At 38.5% G+C, this 22578-nt stretch overlaps 1 protein-coding gene across 2 annotated transcripts in view; it reads left to right on the top strand.

The window, feature by feature from the left end:
• Positions 1 to 22578, top strand: part of WDR3 (WD repeat domain 3) — a 32892-nt gene that overhangs the window by 1157 nt on the left and 9157 nt on the right. For both annotated transcript variants that reach the window (XM_003793817.3, XM_023515509.1), the window contains exons 2-15: positions 2185 to 2387; positions 3227 to 3436; positions 5047 to 5165; positions 7028 to 7106; positions 7926 to 8021; positions 11902 to 12015; positions 12191 to 12292; positions 13022 to 13119; positions 13666 to 13773; positions 14270 to 14500; positions 16951 to 17044; positions 18813 to 18914; positions 20875 to 20960; positions 21112 to 21247. In XM_003793817.3, the coding sequence (XP_003793865.1) occupies positions 2217 to 2387; positions 3227 to 3436; positions 5047 to 5165; positions 7028 to 7106; positions 7926 to 8021; positions 11902 to 12015; positions 12191 to 12292; positions 13022 to 13119; positions 13666 to 13773; positions 14270 to 14500; positions 16951 to 17044; positions 18813 to 18914; positions 20875 to 20960; positions 21112 to 21247 (1746 nt within the window). In that variant the 5' untranslated portion in view covers positions 2185 to 2216. The remainder of the gene's footprint in view (positions 1 to 2184; positions 2388 to 3226; positions 3437 to 5046; positions 5166 to 7027; positions 7107 to 7925; positions 8022 to 11901; positions 12016 to 12190; positions 12293 to 13021; positions 13120 to 13665; positions 13774 to 14269; positions 14501 to 16950; positions 17045 to 18812; positions 18915 to 20874; positions 20961 to 21111; positions 21248 to 22578) is intronic.

Here is a 22578-nt window from a genome sequence, read left to right as displayed (position 1 = left end):
GGATCGATGGGCACTTGGGCTTCTTCCATGACCTGGCAATTATGAATTGGGCTGCAATAAACATTCTGATACAAATATCTTTGTTGTAATGTGAGAGGGCTTTTCAAGAGTAAGGAGAGATAGGTAGGAGGAGTTTTTGGAAACAGGCAAACGATTTAGCTCTTTAAAGGGCTTGGGGGTAGGGAAAGTTCATTTGCAAAGACTAGTCAGGTAATATTCTGACTTAAGTGAAAAGGTGAAAAACTTGGAGGTGGAGGTGCTAGGTGGAAAAGCACTGTGTAGTAAGGCGATAAAGGCCTGGTACTGAGTGTGCTGGAAAGAGGGAGGAGGATCCTGCTTCAGTGAAACAACCTAGTGGAGTTGACTGACAAAGGGAAACAGACAAAGACAGGCAGAAATATAGGAGGCAGCCTGGCTGGATTGGAATCTGGCTTTGGCACTTAGGTATTTGAATGACTTGGCTAGCTATTTAGCATCTCTCGCTCTAGATTTCTTGCCTGTAAAATGGAGATAAGGATACTTATCTCCCTGGTAGCATTATGGTGGAGAATTCTTTAAACTTCTATTTACAGTGTGGTAGATACTTTTTAAAGTGCTGTGCATTTGTTAACTCATTTTGTTAATTGCCATATATAATTAAACAACTACATGTGTTTACTTAAATACTTTTAATATATCAGTTACCATATTGAAGTTATGTCTTGGCTGCTACAGTAATTTTTATTAATAAGCCAAAGTTTATTACAAGGTTGTGAGTCTGAGTAGCTAGGAGGATTGGGTCTTAGAGTCAGAAAAAGTGAGAGTGATTCAAGAAGTAAGGTAGGTGTGGTTATTGACATGTTAAATGCGGTACTATAGATATGCAAGTTAGGATGTCCACTGTGTGTTTGGAACCCTATAGTTAGTATTGTGGAAATAGAAATATGGGAGTTCCAGGGCCTAGATATGGCTTTATGAATGCTCTCCAAGGAAAATACTGCAGAAGAAGGTGGTAACTCTTAACTTGAATAACTATGGTTAAGAGGTTGGAGAAATTGGGGAAGAATTAATCAAATGGCCTAGGCTTAGAGCATTATTACCCTGTTAGTATTTCCTTGATTTTTAATTGGCTTTATGTTAGTTCCTGTGAGAAAAACAGTGAGGCCAGTAAGTGATTATTAATAGATAATATTAACAGTTGAGATGGAATATTTTTCTGTTAAACTAAAATAGCAGATGATAATCAGAAAGAGACCCTATAGAGTTAAACCAAACAACAGCAGCAACAACAACAAAAAGAAACAACTCTCTCCTAAAGGCTATAACTTCTATAATCTTGTGTTTTTTTAAATAACTTGTGTTTTGAGGGATGCTTTTCATTCTTTCATTTCAAAGCTGACAAGATTGACTTTTTATCATCTCCTTCACCTCTTATTCTTTTATCCATAACCAGTGCTTTCAGTGAGTTTGGTAAAATTGCAGAATTTTTGGCATCTTTCAAAAATTTTGTGCCAAGTGGCTCTACCATTTTTCTGTGCCAAAGGGAGATGGCTACTCTTTTACTGAAATCAAAGACAGACCCATGTAGACTAGAGCAGAAGTTCTCAAAGTATGGTTCCAGGAACTATAGGAGCCCCATCACTTGTTAGAGATGAAAAAATCATTGGCCTCACTGCAAATGCCACTGAATCAGAAACAGGTGCAAAGAGATGAGATGTTTTCATATTCCCGCCAAGTGATTTGGATGTATACTGGAGTTTGAGAACCACTGTACTAGAGGGTTAGCACCAGGAGGTCAGGGATTTTATCTTATTCAACATATTTCTGGTGTCTGGAACAGTGCCTGTCTAATTAATAGGTTTACAGTAAATATTCATTGATAAATATGTTCAGTTTCATGTTGTCAATATCAGTGTAAAAACTTTGATGCTATTTGAAAAGAGCAGAAGTGAATTGTTGGCTGCATTGAGGCTACAAATAAATACCAAATATTCATGAGGTGGGTGTGACATTTTGAAACTTGAGAAATTAAAAGTTTGATTACACATTGAGTCAACAGTGAGTAAAAAGTGAAATGTCCAGGTACTTTATATCAGTGATTTTATTCAGAGTAAGTAAAGTCACAAGACACATGCTTTTAACCACGTGATAGATAGCTCATGTTCTCTAGCCTAGTAGACCTGCATTTTCTTTGTTTATGTGCAGATTGCCTCACCTGTGGTATCAGCCATTATAACATGGGGCTCACCAAGCAGTACCTACGCTATGTTGCTAGTGCAGTTTTTGGCCTGATTGGCAGCCAAAAAGGTAATATTGTCTTTGTGACACTTCGTGGTGAGAAAGGACGCTATGTAGCAGTACCAGCCTGTGAGCACGTTTTCATCTGGGACTTGAGGAAAGGAGAAAAGGTGAGCTGAAAATCAACTGGGTTGATACTCATTTGTGGGTATTTAAGGATGGAGAGGCAGAAGTGGGAGAGCTCTGATTAATTTACCATGCATGGGTTTTTTTGTATATGTGTCTCTGGAAGAAAAATCTTTTTCCTTAAGTCTAAATAGTCAAGCGTCAAGTTCCTTTGTGTTTTTCTCTACCAAATTCTGAAAACCACAACCAAAGAGGAGCTTATTTCATAGATGTCTATTCATAGGAATATTTATAAGTCATTATTTGTAATTATTATTTCTGATTTATTTTTTTTTTACTTTGCCAATCATATTTTTCAGGTTCTTCTACTCTCTAGCCAGTTATAAAATCTTAAGCATATAAAAGGCGTATTACTCTGCTATCTTGACAGAACTTTTTTCTTGTTATACAGATGAGGCCCAGGGCTTTGATATTCTGTGTGACTCTGAATTCCCTATGCCTACCACTTCTGCCTTACTAAATATAGGCATTTTTGTCTTGTCCATTTATTATATAACTCCCAAGAGGTTACTTCTTAAATACTGCCACCCAGAGTAAAACTCCTATTGTACTGAAGAGTGGTTTCTCATAAAATGGGACTCAGTTAATTAAAGCAAGAGTGAGTTTATGATCCTTTTTTGAAAATCATTTAGTGTCAGCCTAGGATAAAGACTTGGTAATTTATTTCATTTATTTCCTTGGGATTTTGCAGGTATTATGCCAATGTAAAACTTTGGAGAAAATAATTTTACCTTTTATTGATGCTCTCAATTTTACTGTGTCTAATTATTCCCACAATTTATGTTTAACTCCTCTATATTGTTTTTGATTTTTATGATTTTAGATCCTCATCCTTCAGGGGCTTAAACATGAAGTCACTTGCTTATGCCCCTCCCCAGATGGACTGCACTTAGCTGTTGGTTATGAGGATGGATCTGTCCGAATCTTCAGTCTTCTGAGTGGGGAAGGAAATGTGACCTTCAATGGACACAAAGCAGCTGTCACTACCTTGAAGTATGATCAGCTAGGAGGCAGACTAGCATCTGGGTCCAAGGTGAGACTTTGATATTAGAGGAGTGTAAGGCTTGTGCTGAAAGAGGTTGTTAACAATAATTGTTGGGTGAAACAATAGACTCTCAGTGTACCAACATTGTGTAGATAGTACAGATAGTGAGGAGGATGAGTGAACTGGAAAGTTAATTTTGTTTCCTGTCATATTCTCTGATAAAAGCCTATTGAATACAGGAATGAGACAAAGGAACCCATAATAACTATTATAGAACATTATTATGGAAGTGCTACCCAAAATAGTATAACAAGGAACAGAAAACAAAGACTGGAAAAGAAGAGATAAAATGACAGTCATTTGCCATTGAGTTCTGTAAAAGCAGTAGTTTTCCCCTGTCTCCAAAGTCATAAATTAGAAAACATAATGTAAAATCCACTCACAATAGAATATTGGAGTAACAGACATAAAAATACCATACAGCTTTATTGAAGAATGTAATTGAAGACTTTTATAGAGACACAAACCATGTTTCTATGTCCACATACAGACAAGTATGGGAAAGATTAGTGTTTTCTAAGTTAAAGCAATTTTTTTTTTTTTTTTTTAGACAGAATCTTGCTCTGTTGCCCTGAGTAGAGTGCTATGGCATCAGCCTAGCTCATGGCAACCTCATGCTCCTTGGTTGGAGTGATTCTCCTGCCCTGGCCTCCCAAGTAGCTAGAACTGCAGGCCCCTGCCACAGTGCTTGTCTAATTTTTTTATTTTTAATGGAGACAGGGTTTCACTTTTGCTCGGGCTGATCTTGAACTCCTGAGCTCAAGTAATCCACTCGCCTTAGCCTCCCAAAGTGCTCGGAATACAGGCATGAACCACCATATCCCACCGAGACTGAACATTTTTCACTTATGGAACTGGTAGTGTTTTTAAGAAAACCAGTAATACCCAGAGTTACATGGATGAAAAAACTGGCCTTAACTGTACATATCCCTGCTAGTTCTAAAGATTTACCAACCTTCAGATCATTTTAATGCTGTGAATCAATGACTTTAAAAATAAACATACCTTTTAATCTAAGAATTTTCCATTTTAGTATTTCTCCTAATCAGAGCTATGTAAAGACATTTAAGTATAAGAATGCTCATTTCTGTATACTTACAGTATCAGAAAACTGGAAACTGACTAAATGTCTAAGATGGAAAATTTATTTTTTGTTTGGTATTTTTTTTAGTCCTCCAATGAATCTAAGAATAAAATAGAAAAATTTTAAAATAAGTTATAGTATATCCTTAGAGTTGATCATTATATAAATATCAGAAATAAGAACACTCTAGAATAGTACAGAAATAGTATAAGTTTTTAAAAGGGAGCAGTTATAAAATGATGTAGATGGCAGGAACTCAGTTTTCTAATAGGAAAGTGACAATCTGGATATATACATAAAGACTGGAACAATATAAAACAAAAGCAAAATATCTGGTGTTAATTCCTAAATGGACTAAGGCTAGTGTTTATTCCTCTGCACTTTCTGTTTGCTTTCCAAATTTTCTACAAGGGCTATGTATGGCCTTTGGAATAATTAAGTCCTTTTGTTTGTCAACTTAGACCTTACATGGTAAAGGAAGTTATTTTTCTTTTGTATTATTTTATCCCTTTAGGACACAGATGTTATTGTGTGGGATGTGATCAATGAAAGTGGCCTCTACCGTCTAAAAGGACACAAGGATGCCATTACACAGGCATTGTTTCTACGAGAAAAGAATCTGCTAGTTACTAGGTAAGGAAGCAGTGGTTTCATTTCCATCCTTTTCTAGGCAAATTCATTGGAGAAGGTTTCACAGCGGGAACTTAGGTTATGCCTTCCCCGTTTCTCCACACTGCTTATTCTCGCTCACATGCTGACTTCCTCTCCTGTTCTCTTGCTTTCCTGTCTCCTTCCTGCCCTTCCCAGAGTTAATTACAGTAGAAACTCTGTAAGTCGACCACCCAAGGGACTGTAACAAACTGGTTAACATACAGAGGTGGTCAACATATGAGGTCAACGTAAGAAACTAGGCCTACTACTGATAGGTACATGTAGTTTGTGTCCAGTCTATGGAAATTAGGTCAACATAAGGATGTGGTTCTTTTATTCTAATATCAGCCATTCCATGTTCCTTAACCTTTTGACACAACTTTTATGAAATGAGCTTTGTTTGCTTTCTGGATCCCTGAAAAGTTAGGAAAACAGAATATGGAGCAATGGGCAAATGTGAATACCAGGTGTTTGAAGTGGCCCACCTTCTGAGGAGAGATGTACCGTACTCTGTAGGCCGTCTGAATGTACATTAGGTTGAAGCCTTCAAAATTTCCCTTTATGTAGGTCAAAAATGATCAACTATCAACAATTTCATATGTTTCAACCTGATACAATAATTATTCTTGAAGAGTGATCCCTAGGAAAGGCTGGAATCCTAAAGTTTGCTAGGCAGTAATTAGAGAAACCATAGTAATAAGGCAGAATATCTTGTAAATGCCTTACCAGGGGTGGCTTTGTGCCTCTCAGACAGGATACAGGTGCATTAGTGTGTCTTGCTCAGATAACACACATTCTGTGAGAAAATGATTTTGTAGTTCTCATAGAAAATGTATATATTACAGCTTATGCAATGTAAAGGAAAAGAAATAATGTAAAGTGTGATTTTTATGGAATGCACTTCATAAATCTGGTTTTCAGGGATTATTTTGACTTGTTTTTATTTGTTTGTCCCAGTTTGGTAATGAAAGAGGATTGTATTAGATTTATATTAGTGAAAAGGCAGGGAAGAGGAGGCATTTGAGCAGATAGGTTAGAGCTAATTGGCAGAGAGGGACTATAGTAAGGGGTTAAGAATCAATTAGTGGATCGTTTTGAGAATCGTGCTAAAGTGCTTAATTCTGATTCATTGAGCTACTGTAAATTTAAAAAATTGAGATTATCTGACACTAGTCTATTAGGTGGGATGAGAGAACAGCAGTGGACAAAGAGGTCTGATGAGAAGGCATTAGGATAATCCAGGTAGTAGAACTTAAATTCAGGTAGGTGTATGTGCAGAAATGGACTAGAAGGGGTCAAGGCTTAGAAACACAGAGTGGGTGTTTCCAGGACACAGAGACAAGGTGGGTGTGGAAAGGAGGAGGCAGTGTCTAAGATGGTGCCCTGTCGGACGGTCTGAAAGAATGGCAGTGCTGTGGTGATGGACACTGGAAGAAGGAAAGCATGATGGATCAAGTTCTGTGTCCTTTGTACTCTGAATTCAGTCATTTTTGTGCTTTATCAGTAAAACATTTTCTGCATGAGAGTACACGGAGGTCTCTTTGTCTCTTTGCCCTTTCGTCTCAATGGTGGTAGCCCATTCACTGTCGTTGGTGAACATATCTTGCCTTGTAAACATATTTTTCTCTTCCCCAGTAAACTTTGTTTCACACTTGCCTTAAACAACAAAAAAAGAAAAAGTACATAGAGTATTAGGATCTTTGCTTTTTAGGAGAAAGTTTGGCTAGAATAGGAGCTTTAGACATTATTGATGTATATCATCTTTTTAAAGCATTAGATGAATCCTTGATCTCCCTGTTGAATGATTCTTCCTAGAAAAGTTCTTCTGCTATTTCTTCTTTTAGCGGGAAAGATACCACGGTGAAATGGTGGGACCTTGATACCCAGCACTGCTTCAAAACAATGGTTGGCCATCGAACTGAGGTACATATATGTAAGATTTGGGGCCCAAGGAGAGAATGGCAAGGCAAAAAGGAAAAGGCAGTTTTCTTCTCTGGCCCTTTTGGCTCCTTGTTTTTACTGCTCACAACAGTCATCATGTGCCAGCTTGAGAGACAGGGAGGTGGTTTGGTGGAAGCAGTGCCAGCTGGAGCAGGGACAGCTGCTCTGGCAGTTAGTAAAAAGTGACCTTGGATGGTTTTAATTCATGAACTTTATTATTTTTAAATAGCAGGTATCCACTTGTATTATTGTAGGAAAGTTTAATGATACTGTGTATATAATGTCTGCCCAACAGCGAATTGTAGCTATTACAATAGCTTCCTGAAGATAGATCTATTCAGCTGAGTTCAGGGGACTGTTTGACACATCTTTGCATCCTCCTCAATGCTTTGTTCATATCAGACTTTCACAAACATAATATCTGGAGTTAGTGAGGAGAAAAAGATTAAATTCCTTGACTTGATTTGCAAAAATGTTATTTTCATTGTTCATTTCCTGGATATTTGTGGACACTGCTGAAATCAAAGGAATAGAAAACTTAAAGTCATTATTTGGGTAGATTCTGGTTAGGGTTTATGATGAACAGCCATTATCACATAAGCAACAATTTTACTGCAAATCATTTTTTTTTTCTGTAAAAGTGAGATTTTTCTTAGTGCATTTTGAAAGGATTGCCTTAATATGTTTTTTCTTTGACTTTGATGTACCAAAGAAATTTCACTGCAGTGTACTTTTGGAATATCACATTTTAGAACCTAGAATCCCTTCAAAATCATTATTTGAATCTTTTTTACTCTATAGGTATGGGGATTGGTTTTGGTGTCAGAAGAGAAGCGACTCATCACTGGGGCCTCAGACAGTGAACTGAGGGCTTGGGACATAACCTATCTGCAAGAGGTAAGTAATTTTTTGGATCATGGACAATGGCATGTTTTAGTTTTATTGGCTCACTGGATTTAGCTTCAGATGTGATTATTGAGTGTTTCACATAGTACTAGAAGGAATTCTATCACATTAATAACCTGCAACTTCTAAACAAAGGTTTTCTTCATTATATGCTCATTGGTCTCATTCATTTAGCTCAGAAGAGGGCTCGCTTTAGGCTTAAAGCTTCTGGTACTGCTAAAGTTTTAGTTTGTGACAGTCTTACACTGATATTCCTGGACCATTGAGTGTTCATGCATGAACTTCAGAGTATCTGTGAACTTTTCCCCACAAAAATAGTTGTAGAATTTATGTGTGTTTATAAATATGTATATTCTGAAAAGATTTGTTACTTTTTATCAGATACTCAAAGAATTTGTGTAGAAAAACAGGTTATGGACCTTAGATTTAGCTAGTGTTAGATGTGTACTATTGTGTTCAGTAGTGATTTTGGTGAGTTCTATACTAGTGGGCTAGGTTTTCTATTTTATTTAAGGGGAAAATATAACCTTTACTGTAATGCCTTTGCAATTCCTAATGCCAGTTTGAGTCATTCCCTCTAGAACAGTGGTTCTCAGCCTTCCTAATGCCTCCTAATGCCATGACCCTTTAATATAGTTCCTTATGTTGTGGTGACCCCAACCATAAAATTATTTCCTCTTTTTTTTTTTTATTAGATCATAGCTATGTACATTGATACTGTCATGGGGTGCAGTGTGCTATTTTTATATAAAATTTGAAATATTCTTATCAAACTGCTTAATATAGCCTTCATGTCATTTTCTTAATTATTATGTTAAGACATTTATATTCTTCATTTAGAAAGATTCACATGTACCCTTAAAAGATAAACCATAGATGTGATTTCACCAATCACCCTCCCTTCACCCATCCTCCCCCCTCCCTTCCCCTATATTCTTGAGCTATAATTGGGTTATAGCTTTCCTTTGAAAGCTATAAATTAGTTTCATAGTAGGGCTGAGTATATTCGATACTTTTTCTTCCATTCTTGAGATACTTGCTAAGAAGAATATGTTCCAGCTCCATCCATGTAAACATGAAGGAGGTAAAGTCTCCATCTTTCTTTAGGGCTGCTTAGTATTCCATGGTGTACATATACCACAATTTATTGATCCATTTGTGGGTCCATGGGCACTTGGGCTTCTTCCATGACCTAGCAATTATGAATTGGGCTGCAATAAACATTCTGGTACAGATATCTTTGTTGTAGTGTGCTTTTTGGTCTTCTAGATATATACCTAGTAAAGGAATTATAGGATCAAATGGCAGGTCTATTTTTAGTTCTTTAAGTGTTCTCCAGATGTCTTTCCAAAAGGAACATATTAGTTTACAATCCCACCAGCAGTGTAGAAGTGTTCCCTTTTCTCCACAACCACACCAGCATCTGTGATTTTGGGATTCTGTGATATGGGCTAATCTTACTGGTGTTAGATGATATCTCAAAGTAGTTTTACTTTGCATCTCTGATGATTAAGAATGATGAGCATTTTTTTTTTTATGATGAGCATTTTTTTCATATATCTCTAGGCCATGCGCCTGTCTTCTTCAGAGAAGTTTCTCTTCAAGTCCCTTGCCCCACCCTGAGATGGGATCACTTGTTCTCTTCTTGCTAATACGATTCTGTGGATTCTGCTTATTAAACCTTTGTTGGAGACATAACCGCAAACATCTTCTCCCATTCTGAGGGCTGTCTGCTTGCTTGGCGGTGCAGAAGCTTTTTAGTTTGATGAGGTCCCAGTAGTGTATTTTTGATGTTGCTTTAATTGCCCGGGGGGTCCTCCTAATAAAATTTTCACCCAGGCCAATTTCTTCAAGTGTTTTACCTATACTTTCTTCTAGTATTTTTATAGTTTCGTGTCTTAAGTTTAAATCTTTAATTCAGTGAGAGTCTGTCTTAGTTAGTGGTAAAAGGTGTGGATCTACTTTCAGTCTTCTGTAGGTCACCAGCCAGTTTGCCCAGCACCATTTGTTAAATAGGGAATCTTTTCCCCACTCAATGTTTTTAGTTGGCTTGTCAAAGATCATGTAATGGCAGGTAGTTGGGTTCATCTCTTGGCTCTCTATTCTGTTCCATACAACTACCTCTCTGTTTTTGTGCCAGTACCATGCCATTTTGATCACTATCGATTTATAGTATAGTCTGAGGTCTGGTAGCATGATTCCTCCTGCTTGGTTTTTATTTCTGAGTAATATCTTGGCTATTTGAGGTTTTTTCTGATTCCATGTAAAGTGAAGTATTATTTTTTCAAGATCTTTAAAGTATGAGAGTGGAGCTTTAATAGGGATTACATTAAAATTATATATTGCTTTGGGTAGTATGGACATTTTAACAATGTTAATTCTCCCCAGCCATGAGCATGGTATGTTTTTCCATTTGTTAACATTTTTAGCTATTTCTTTTCTTTGAGTTTCATAGTTTGCTTTATAGAGATCTTTCATGTCATTTGTTAGGTAAACTCCCAAATATTTCATCTTCTTTGGCACTACTGTGAATGGAATAGAGTTCTTGACTACTTTTTCAGCTTGACTGTTGTTGGTATATATAAAGGCTACCAATTTATGAATGTTGATTTTGTAACCTGAGACGCTGCTGTATTCCTTATCACTTCTTGATTTGTAGTAGAATCTCTGGTGTTTTCCAGGTATACAATCATATCATCTGCGAAGAGTGAAAGTTTGATCTCTTCTGATCCTATATGGATACCCTTGATTGCCTTTTCTTCCCTAATTGCAATGGCTATAACTTCCATTACAATGTTAAAGGTGCCTGGAATGGGGGACTCCTGTGCTGCCATCTGCGGAACGCGCGTGGGTCTAGCAGGTCTCCAGCTGCAATACCGGGACTGGGCGCTTGGTCCTGTAGTGGTGGGGGATGCTGCTCTTGGGCACCCCCTCACTGTCTGTGTTGGCAAGGGGGGAAGGGTGGACTGGGAATTCAAAATGGCAGTGAAAACGTTTGTTCGGTTTTTCTGCCAGGCAAGAGAGTGTTCAGAATCTCAGCAGAGTCCCTCTAGGGGAGCAGACCCTTCTTCCTATAGCTCTCACATGTGGGGTAAGATAATAGGTCCTCAGTTCACTGCTCACCTGTAGAAATCTTACAGGAGCAAACGAAGAGAAAACATAGAGAAAAACCCAACTTTCTTGGGGGAGGGGATGGACACTTTTCCTTTGGGATGTATTATGTACCTGTAGATTGCTTTCTTGGAGTCTCAACTTGCCTCAGGAGAGATGTCCTGCAGATATCATTCTTCCCTCTTGGCTGGGTTCTCAGTCTACAACTTTATTGGGTATTTTCTGGACATTATCCTTCCCTCTGTATGGGAGCTGCTGTCAGATGCTTGTGCCTGTTGGCCATCTTGCCCCTCCCCCCATAAAGTTATTTTCATTGCTACTTCATAACTGTAATTTTGCTACTGTTACAAATCGTAATGTAAATATCTGATATGCAGGAGGTATTTTCATTATTACAAAGAGGTCGCAACCCACAGGTTGAGAACTGCTGCTCTAGAACATGGTAGACCTACCTAGGAACAGAGAAAGTTTTAAAGTTAATGAAGAATAGGTTATTTTTTCACTGTTGTCACTGGTGTAGTAGTTCTACTGTTTCTACTATAGAAAGTTACAGGAGATAATATAATGAATAATGTTTTGTTTGTCTATGATGAAGTCAATTTTTAATACATTTTTGAACCTGTCCTGCCATTGAAGAGATTTGATCAGAGAGATCACTGACTCTTAGTGGCCATCGGGAAGGTTTCAAAGTCATTAAGGTTAAGAATTACCTCCTGGAAGATGGTATTTTAGCTTTTATTTTCCCATTTTCATTTAACAGATTGAAGATTTGGAAGAACCAGAGCCAAAGAAGATTAAAGGGTCTTCTCCTGGAATACAGGCCTCTCTTGAAGCAGAGGATGATACCCCGGAGGTGGATGAAGCTCCTGAAGATGTAATTTTTTTTTTACCTTTAATCCAGTTGAATAGTGGGAAAAGTGAGAATTACAGATTGCAGTTCTCATCATTATTTTAGGGAATATTTTTCTCACCTGCATTTATTGGTATTATATCTTTTCAGAGGGTTAGCAGAACTGACATTTAACCCTCTTCTCTTGTGGTTTCTGTAGCGTATCCTTTCATGCAGAAAAGCTGGTTCCATAATGCGAGAAGGAAGAGACAGAGTTGTGAACCTCTCAGTTGACAAGACAGGCAGGATTCTTGCTTGCCATGTAAGTATGTAGGAGAAAATAACAAGGAATAACAATGCACTAGGCCAGCATTCATTCTTTCATGTTCAGTGTAGAGGTGTGGTTTTTTGCATGTTAATACTCCTTTGTAGGCTACTAACTGGACCTATAATCCCTATCTTCTATTAGCATAACAACAAAAAAAGCTCCTATTTTCTTATTAATAGTAACTTTATCAAATGCTGGCTTTTCTAAGCAATTTAAAAGCATTTAACTGCTGGGCACAGCAGCTCACACCTGTAATCCTAGCACTCTGGTAGGCAAAGGCAGGTAGATTGCTTAAACTCAGGAGTTTAAGATCAGCCTGAGCAAGAATGAGAACCCCGTCTTTGAAAATAGCATGGTATTTTGGTAGGCGCCTGTAGTCCCAGCTATTTGGGAGGCTGAGGCAAGAGAATCGCTTGAGCCCAAGAGTTTGAGGTTGCTGTGAGCTGTGATGCTACAGCACTCTACTGCCAGGGTGATAAAGTGAGACTCTGTCTCCAAAAAAGCATTTAACTTCTTGTTTAGTCTTCAGAGCAATTTTCTGAGTAGGAAATGGTATCCCCATTTTACAAATGAGCTAACAGACTCAGAGAGATTAAGTTGTCCAAGATATTAAAATAAGTAAGGGAAGAAAAAAAATAAATGTTGCTGTTTAGTTCTTACTGAGAATAAGCTAAATTACAATTTGCCTATCTTGGACTTACATCAATGTTTTGCCTTTTCTAGGGAACTGATTCTGTGCTAGAAGTGTTTCATATCCTTTCCAAAGAGGAAATTCAGAAGAAAATGGATAAGAAGATGAAGAAAGCTAGAAAGAAAGCAAAGTATGTTTTATTAATATTTGTTAATAGTGAAGTATCCTGAGTGGGCCAAGTGTTACTGAGAAAACTTGCAATTTTATGGAAATATTTACTCTATCTCCAGTAACTGTTAAAAGAGAACAAAGTTTCTCAGAGATAAAGTCATCTGATTTAGCACATCTTTTGACAGTTACTCTGGTTTATTTGAGATGGTTGGATTTTTAGGGGGAGGTTAATGAGTTTTTTAAAAGTCCTAAAGTTAGAAAAGTATACCAGAATCATTTCCATGGAATCATTTGAATTACAGAGACTTGTTCTCAGATCTTTTATGAGTCGTTGCATTCAGAATCTATTTTTTGAGGGTAGATATTAAGTGAAATAACACTTAGTTCAAAAACAGTTCTAGGTTCACCTTGTTGTTGATTTCTCAAGTTAATCCTGTATAGTTCAGTGACTTTCCCCAAATCACTTAGCTTATTGGTCCTGGGTCCAGATTTTGAACTCAAATAAGAGCAAAGGTACTTTTAAAAACGTAATACCATGATACTCTTTTCTTCCCCCTCCCTCTAGATTAAATTCTTGTGAAGGGGAAGAGGAAGACCTTGAAATCAATGTTGAAATGACTCTGCAAGATGAAATACAACGGGTGGTCAATATCAAAACTTCTGCAAAAATCAAGTAAGTAAAAATAAATTATCTGAAATATAGAAATAGTAGTAGTAAGCTGCAAAGTAATACTGGCTTCTTTATGCAATTTGTAAGCAGTATGTGTGAGGTGTGTATTTGGAGGCTGATTGTAAGACCTGTGTCGTCACACTTTGCCTCTATTGGAGCCTACTTACTATCTTATATTTGGATTATTATAATCTTTTAGCTATTCATTTACTGTCCTTTCCTGCTGCCAATTAAAAAAAATATATATCCCATGTTCAGAAAAGATGTATACACAAGAACAAAAGGCATGTGTCAGAATCAGGATCCCAGCCTAGGTTTCTCTGACTTACAAGCCTATATTCAACTACTACTAAATACGCAGAGTGCATTTATTTATAAAATTCTTTACATTTGTCCAAACTTGGTATAGATTGAGGATATCATAAAGCCTTTCCCATAGAAGAAGTTACCCTTGTAAACAAAAATGATAACTGGAACATTTGTGATTATTTCCATGCAGATCCTTTGACCTGATTCATACACCTCAAGGAGAGTTAAAGGCTGTCTTCTTGCTGCAAAACAACTTGGTGGAATTATATTCATTGCATCCATTCTTACCTACTCCTCAACCTGTCAGGACAAGCAGAATCACCATCGGGGGTCATCGCAGTGACGTGCGGACTCTGTCATTCAGCTCAGACAACATTGCTGTCCTTTCAGCAGCAGCTGATTCCGTTAAGATATGGAACAGGTTTGTGAAATGGTTTTCCTATAACTTTATCCTGTGGTAGTTTCTTTTTCTTTGAAATATTTGCTTTGTTATTAGCTTTTGAAAGATAGTTTTATCTTCAGTGCATTTTGGCCATTGGCCTGTGGAGTTTACAGTAGAAAAAGTTGTCTTTTTAAATGTGGAACAAAAAAATGCACACTTAGTCCACATGTGGAGTTTGTATCTTGTGGAGTTTGTACTTGGCTAGTGAAAAACACACAACCATACAGCCTCCTCTTTTAAAAAAAAAAGTGAATTCCTAGTAATGGCCAATGATTTTAATGGTCATTCTTATACTTCCTAGATGATTATTTCACACCTTCCCCTCCAGTACATCTAATGCCTGTAAGCTGAGACCTCGCTTCCCAGTTCACTGAAAAAATGGAAGAATCTAGAAGAGAACATTCACATGCTCTTAGTATATTTGCCAATTCAGTTGTGTCAGTGTGCATGTAATTTTTTTTCTTTGCTGCTATGTTGGTGCCTCCCATCAGGCTTTTATACCTACCATCTGACCAAAGTAGATCTTGTCATGTCATCAGTGATCATGTTTCTAAATCCAGTGACCTGTAAGTTTCATTTCATGCTCTCTTGAATTGATAACTTTCTCTTTGAAATCAACACGTTCTTTGACTTTATATTTCTCCTTTGCTGGAACCTGGCAGTTTTTCTCAGTCTTAGCTGACTCCTTCTTACTTTTATGACCTCTAAATCTCTGGACCTTTTCTCTGTGTAACTTCACTTTATCTGATCTCCAGTCATGTAAATTTCACTGTATGATGACACTTGATTTTATATATAACTTTAGTCTCTGCCTTGAGCAGCAGACTGATAGATCCAAATACATTGTATCACTACTCAGATGTCTAAGCATCTTAAACTTTTATATGTTCCAAACCTAATTTAGGATCTTTATTTCTCCAGTAATCTCCCCAGCTGCTATTCCTACAGACTTTCCTATCATAGTAAATAATTATTTCCTACTAGTTTTTCTAGCCTAAAAACTATCCTTGATTCAAGCCATTCTTGATTCTCTCTCACATCCCATATCCACCTAATCCATTAGGAAGCATTAATCAGCTCTACCTTCAAAACTTTTCTGAATCCTACCAGATTGATGGGAAGAGGTTGTAGGCAGTAAGAATAGGGAGCAAATAGCCATGAGGCAGTCACATTCTTACTGTGTTTAAGGGATAACAAGAAGGTCAGTTTGCTCCCGTGAAGGAGAAGAGGAACGTAGTAAGATAACTGTAAGGACACTGGCCCAATCCCAGTCCAAACCACCCTTTTCTCTCATCTAGATTGTCATTAATACCCCCCAACTGATCTGCCTGCCTCCTTACTTTCTCCTCTGTATCTGATGTCAGCACAGCAGCTGGCATAATTGTTTTTATTAAATATAATGGAAGTCAGACCACTTCTAGTAGTTCCATCTCACTCTAAAGCCAGTGTCCTCATAGAGATCTCTTACCACTCTCCTTCTAATATCCTCCCATATATCCCAGCTCTATTAAATTCCCAATATGCTGAAAAACGAAGTAGATTTCTCAAACACCTTTAAGAATATTAAGCAGGAAAGTCCGGGAAATCCAAGAAAATGTCACAGTTTACCTTTGTTCCTATGGCCTGTTCTGCTTCACGGGAGCCAACGGGCCTTTCTTGTTATCCTTTAAACACAGTAAGAATGTGCCTGCCTCGTGGCTGGTGTGCTCTCTGTTCTTTCTGCCTAGAACCCCTTCCCATCAATCTATCTGCAGGATTTTCCCATCTTCTCAGATGACAGTCCTGTCATTTTTTCCCAGTTCCTTGCACTCTTCATCCCCTTTACCCAGCATTGTATTTCTCCTTAATATCTGCTGTTACCTGATATACCAAATATTTGCATATTTATCATTCCCAAAGAATGCTAAGCTTTATGAAGTTAGGGACTTCTCCCATGTTATCCACTGTGATATCTCTAGCACCTAGAACAGAATCAGGTGAGTTGTGGGCATTCAGTATTTGTTGACTGAAGTGAACATCTGACATGTATTTGTTGAATGGATGAAACTTGATGGTCCCATAAAGTGAACTGTACTTGCAGGGTTATATAATGATATTCTCATTTGCCTTGCAATCCTTGAGGTGCACTCACTTCTTGGTAATCGCATGTCAGGCTGTGTGGAGCCCAGCAGATACTTCTCTCTACATTGCTTTTGTATAATCTCTGCCTGTAGAATTAGGTGGTCCTCACAAAGATAACAAAGTTTGGTGCTGTTTAACATTTTCCTTTTGACTGTAATTGAGTCTGAATCAAAGGTTTTTAAGACTTTCATCTTCTTTTAGTAGATCTCTGCATGGCTTAAGTGTGTGTTGAAATGTACGCCCTGACCTCTGAGACGGGGAAGCAGGTTCTCCTAATGCATGAGTTCACTATTCATTCTTTCTCACAGGTCCACCCTGCAGTGTATTCGCACCATGACCTGTGAATATGCACTCTGTTCATTCTTTGTACCTGGCGACAGGCAGGTGGTCATAGGAACAAAGGTAAACTGTGACCTTTTTTTGGATTTCTGGGACTTTCCTGCTTAATATTCTTAAAGTTGTTTGAGAAATCTACTTCCTTTTTTTAGCATATTGAGAATTTATTAGAGCTGGGATATATGGGAGGATATTAGTTTATTGCTCTTTTTTGTGGGTTTTTTAAAGTTTCATTTTCTTTATCTGTTAAAAAATTAAACTACGTGTTAGATTATGAAGGAGAAAATTAAAATCATGACCCTGGGATAATGACAACTAACATTTTAGTGATCATCCTTTATTGCACTTTTATGAACATATATATAATTGTTTTTCAATTAATGATAAAAGTGCCTCGTGTCAGACTGGGCAGATAGAAGCATTCAATAAAGCCAAAATGATCAAGTCCTCACTTTCAGATGCTAATCACATTAGGAGACAACCATGTGGGAATAGGCAGATGTGGATTTGGATTTGGCTTCTCTCATTTAGAATAGGAATATTTAGGGCACATCACATAACTTCTAATAGTATGTTTCTTCATCTATATAATGAGATTATGGCATTTGTTTTTTGACAGCAGCTTTTGCACCAGGTGGACCTACCTTTGCATCCAGGCTCTGTCACTTACTGGCTATGTAATCTTTCGGTCAAGTTAGCCCTCATAGCCTTAGTTTTCTCAAGTAAAATGATGTTAATTTACTTCCCTGGGATGAAGTGGGCAAAGCTCTTAGTGTAGAGGCTGGCCGACAGCAGGTGACTGACAGATACAGAGCTGTTAGCAGAGGTAGCAGTAGTGGTAGTGCTGGTGGGGAGGAGAAAATGGAATAAGGTCCATGGAGTGTTTTGAGAAGTGCTTTGTAAGTATTTGTCATTATCCCCAGAAACCAGTGCCATCTGTGCATGGATTTTATTAGAAAACTTAGGTAATACAATGAATATTTCTTGCCCAACAAAAAGTATAAAATAGGCTGAACAGATTTTAGGGTCAACATAAGGGAAATGGTATTAGCATTTCAATTAATAGTTTCCCTCATTATTCTTTTCAGAAGTCCACCTGCCATTGCTACTGGAAAGGCATTTTGTGAATTACTTTGCAGACTACCTATATGCAATGCCTGGCCAGTTTTCTGTACTAAGCAGTTAATATACGTTATCTCATTTAATACTTAGCATCTTGGTGACAATGGTGATATATATATATATACTTCACTTTACAAATGAAAAAATAGGTCCATGGGGATGAATTCACCAGTGGTCACAAAGTTGAAAAGAGGCAGACTGAGGACTCACGTCCTCTACCTCATGCTCTTTATACGACCTTGTGCAGAAGCTTCTCTAGAGTAGGTCTTGCTCTGTGTGTGTTACATGCTGACACCATGACCATGGCATGTACAGACTCTAAACTGATGTCATGGAGTTATTCTTCTCTACGCCATTCTGATTTTTATTATTTTACTCATTGCTCTCCCTAGCATCGTAGGTAGATCTCTATTTCTCCTTGTCAGTATAGTGTAGAGGAGGAACCCAAGCCTAGCTGGAGACGAGTGATTATAGAGGATCGTCCTCTTAATATTGATTAAATTTAAAGGCAACCTTGCCAAGGTTAATTCAACATGCTAGTAAGGGACTTAATAGCATTCAATCAGATAGAGAATACAGAGCCTGGAATATAGGCTTAGTTTCCTAAGTAGTGGATCACATTTTCACTGCTTGGTTGTGTGACCTCGTCTAAATTGTGCAGGCAAGAATTGTGGCATGCTTACTGCAACTGTCCTCATTTGTGTTCTCCTAGACAGGGAAGCTACAGCTTTATGACTTGGCCTCAGGAAATCTGCTGGAGTCGGTAGATGCCCATGATGGAGCGTTGTGGTCCATGTCTCTCTCTCCAGATCAGGTAACACAGGCAGATCTAAAGCTCTGGACTTCAGCCCTCTGGAGGCTTGTACCAAGTGTTGTCTCAGCCTAAGAAAGACTTCTCTCAGGATTTCTTCAAAGAAAGTCTGTTTTTTCATCTAATCTTTAGATTTCACATAGGCTCAACTGATCCTGCACATGATGAAATGTGCAGTTACCATACACACCGGATACTATGAAAGGCTGTCATTATGAAAAGAATTTTTATTCAGCTGCTCTTTGGTCATCAGCAACATGACATCAGATTGCCTATTCTCATGTTCTTTTTTATCAGTGGTATATGATGCTTTTAAGGGGGAATATTCTTTTGGATAACACAGTGCAGAGAATAGACTTCTCTGCTCTCCTTTTTGCCCAAACATCTATGACTACAGGGTGTCCCAAAAGTCACCCAAAAAGTTGCTGTGTACATGTAAGGAAAATGGGAAATTGTAGCTAAACGTACCTTTATTTACAAAATATTCATTACAGAATTTTACAAAATGGTGGCCAATACATAGAGAATATTTTGTAAAATTTTTCAACAAGTATTTTGTAAATGTACATTTAGCTACAATTTCTCATTTTCCCTACATATATTGACTTTACCTTGTAGTAGTTTTAGCAAATATGTCAGCCCTTAGTAGTCAATAAAAGTTTGCTTTCCTTCAAAGGAGTCACTACAAAGAATAGTATATATATTCAAAAAGTAATGCAGGTGATCATTTTGAGATATTTTTTGACAATACCTTTAGAAATTTTTGCCCATTTGTTGAATATTCTCAATGCGGAAACATTTTTATCCATTGATAGCAGATCTTAGTTATTGAAAAAAACTAAGATAAAGTGGTTAATATAAATGTAAATATTATAAATTATAATATAATATAAAGTGGTTAATCCCATTTGTGATCCAAACAAAACAGCTGTGATTTGAGGATAATAATAGGCTGGGCTCAGTAGCTGATGCCTATAATCCTAGCACTCTGAAGAGCCAAGGCAGGAGAATCCCTTGAGCCCAAGACCAGCCTGAGCAAGAGAGAGACCCCATGTCTACTAAAAGGTGAAAAAATTAACTGGGTGTTGTGGCAGGCACCTGGTCCCAGCTACTTGGGAGATTGAGGCAGGAGGATCAGTTGAGCCGAGGAAGTTGCTGTGAGCTATGATGCTACAACACTCTAGCCTGGGCAATAGTGAGACTCTGTCTTTTAAAAAAAAGATTGATTTGTAGAGTGTTCAGTTTCCATACGCTGGTAGTTATTCATTTCAGCACAACTAAAGATGTTTTGAGTGTTATATGATCCATGAGATAGTGGAATAGACACTTGGGATCCTGTTTTCTGATACTGGAAAACAGTTTCAAAATGTTTTAAGCAGGACCATTGTAGGAATAATCTTATAAACTTCTGAGGTGAGTTTTTTAAACAGACTAGATTATTTATTCTATGTATTGTCAAACTAGTTTTACTGTTTTATAGAAAATTCTTTTGATTCTTGTCACTTAGGTAGAGCAAAAACCTCCATATAACAGTTTTTCTTCCTGATGCTAACAAGCGGCTAACTAGTTAGCTGTCATTAGTTGTCATCTCTGTCCATGTTATTCTACAGTAGGGATTCTCAGGTTAGGGCTATGGCAGCACACCCAGAGAGCGGTGAAAGGGACGAGGGAGAACCACATTTTTCTTAATTCTTATCCCATCACATTAAAAGAAATTAGATCATTTTCATGTTTTTTAGCAAGGTTTGTATGCTAGAATAATTTTTTTGTTTGTTTTTGAGACAGAATCTCATTGTGTCACCCTTGGTAGAGTGCTGTGGCATCACAGCTCACAGCAACCTCAAATTGTTGGGCTTAAGCAATTCTCTTGCCTCAGCCTACCAAGTAGCTGGGAGTACAGGCTCTTGCCAGAACACCTGGCTAGCTAGAATAATTTTTAACCAAAATATCTTTTGATTTTCAGCGTGGCTTTGTGACAGGTGGTGCAGATAAATCTGTCAAGTTCTGGGAATTTGAATTGGTGAAAGATGAAAATAGTACCCAGAAGAGGTGAGTAGACAATTTTTGTGTCTATTTTTTTGGAATGGAAGTAGCCGTTGAATGGCTTTTTGGCTTATGTGTCTCTATTGTACTATAAAGAGCTAGAGAATCACCCGTGATTGCATAATCATTTTTTTCTTGATGTTTTCTGTGGTGCTAGACTTTCTGTGAAGCATACCCGGACCTTACAGCTAGATGAAGATGTTCTGTGTGTCAGTTACTCTCCTAATCAGAAGCTGTTGGCTGTGTCGTTGCTGGACTGTACAGTGAAAGTTTTCTATGTCGACACTTTAAAGGTATAGTGCTTATGCCTGGGAGTGTTTTCTTTCTGACTAGCCTTAAAAATTTAGGTTAAGCTTATAGAGAAGTAACAAGTGTGCCCAGCAATAATATGTGTCTGAAAATTTGGAAGTGCACTAGAGAGGCCAGAGTTTTAAAAGAATCCTAAAGTTCATAAATGTTTTAAAGTTATATTTTACATGTTCAGAAAATTTTGGAGATAGGAAATTCTGTCATAGCCAGTCATTTTAAGAGCATTGTCCTAGGTAGATTTCATACTTGACTATACATCAGAATCATTTGGGTTGCTCCTTTTTTTTTTTTTTTTTTCAGTTTTTGTCTGGGGTTCGGTTTGAACCTGCCACCTCCAGCATATGGGGCCAGCGCCCTATTTCTTTGAGCCACAGGCACTGCCCCCATCTGAGTTGCTTTTAAAAATATCACTGGGCTCTACAGTAGGTGTGAGACAAAGGCCCCAGAGTGTTCTGAGTGAAGAGATCAAAGAACAACTCTGAACCATATCTCAACTGAGGCAGTAAGCTTCTGGGTGCCTCCTAGCCTCCACTGTGTTGCAGTGTCCGTGGCACGAGCACACACAGGGTCTGGATAGTACGCACAGGGTCTGGATAGCGCACACAGGGTCTGGATAGTGCACACAGGGTCTGGATAGTGCGCACACAGGGTCTGGATAGCGCACACAGGGTCTGGATAGTGCACACAGGGTCTGGATAGCGCACACAGGGTCTGGATAGCGCGCACACAGGGTCTGGATAGCGCACACAAGGTCTGGATAGTGCACACAGGGTCTGGATAGTGCGCACACAGGGTCTGGATAGTGCACACAGGGTCTGGATAGCGCACACAGGGTCTGGATAGCGCACACAGGGTCTGGATAGCGCACACAGGGTCTGGATAGCGCACACAGGGTCTGGATAGTGCGCACACAGGGTCTGGATAGCGCACACAGGGTCTGGATAGCGCGCACAGGGTCTGGATAGCGCGCACAGGGTCTGGATAGTGCACACACAGGGTCTCGATAGTGCGCACACAGGGTCTGGATAGCGCACACAAGGTCTGGATAGCGCACACAGGGTCTGGATAGCGCACACAGGGTCTGGATAGTGCACACAGGGTCTGGATGGTGCGCACACAGGGTCTGGATGGTGCGCACACAGGGTCTGGATAGCGCACACAGGGTCTGGATAGCGCGCACAAGGTCTCGATAGCGCACACAGGGTCTGGATGGTGCGCACACAGGGTCTGGATAGCGCACACAAGGTCTGGATAGTGCACACAGGGTCTGGATAGTGCACACAGGGTCTGGATAGTGCACACAGGGTCTGGATAG

The sequence above is a fragment of the Otolemur garnettii genome, unplaced genomic scaffold (assembly GCF_000181295.1).
Source record: "Otolemur garnettii isolate 467f Iridium unplaced genomic scaffold, OtoGar3 scaffold00073, whole genome shotgun sequence".
NCBI lineage: Eukaryota > Metazoa > Chordata > Mammalia > Primates > Galagidae > Otolemur > Otolemur garnettii.
The sequence above is the reverse complement of the archived record's forward strand: the minus strand, read 5'-3'. Positions and strand labels throughout refer to the sequence as shown.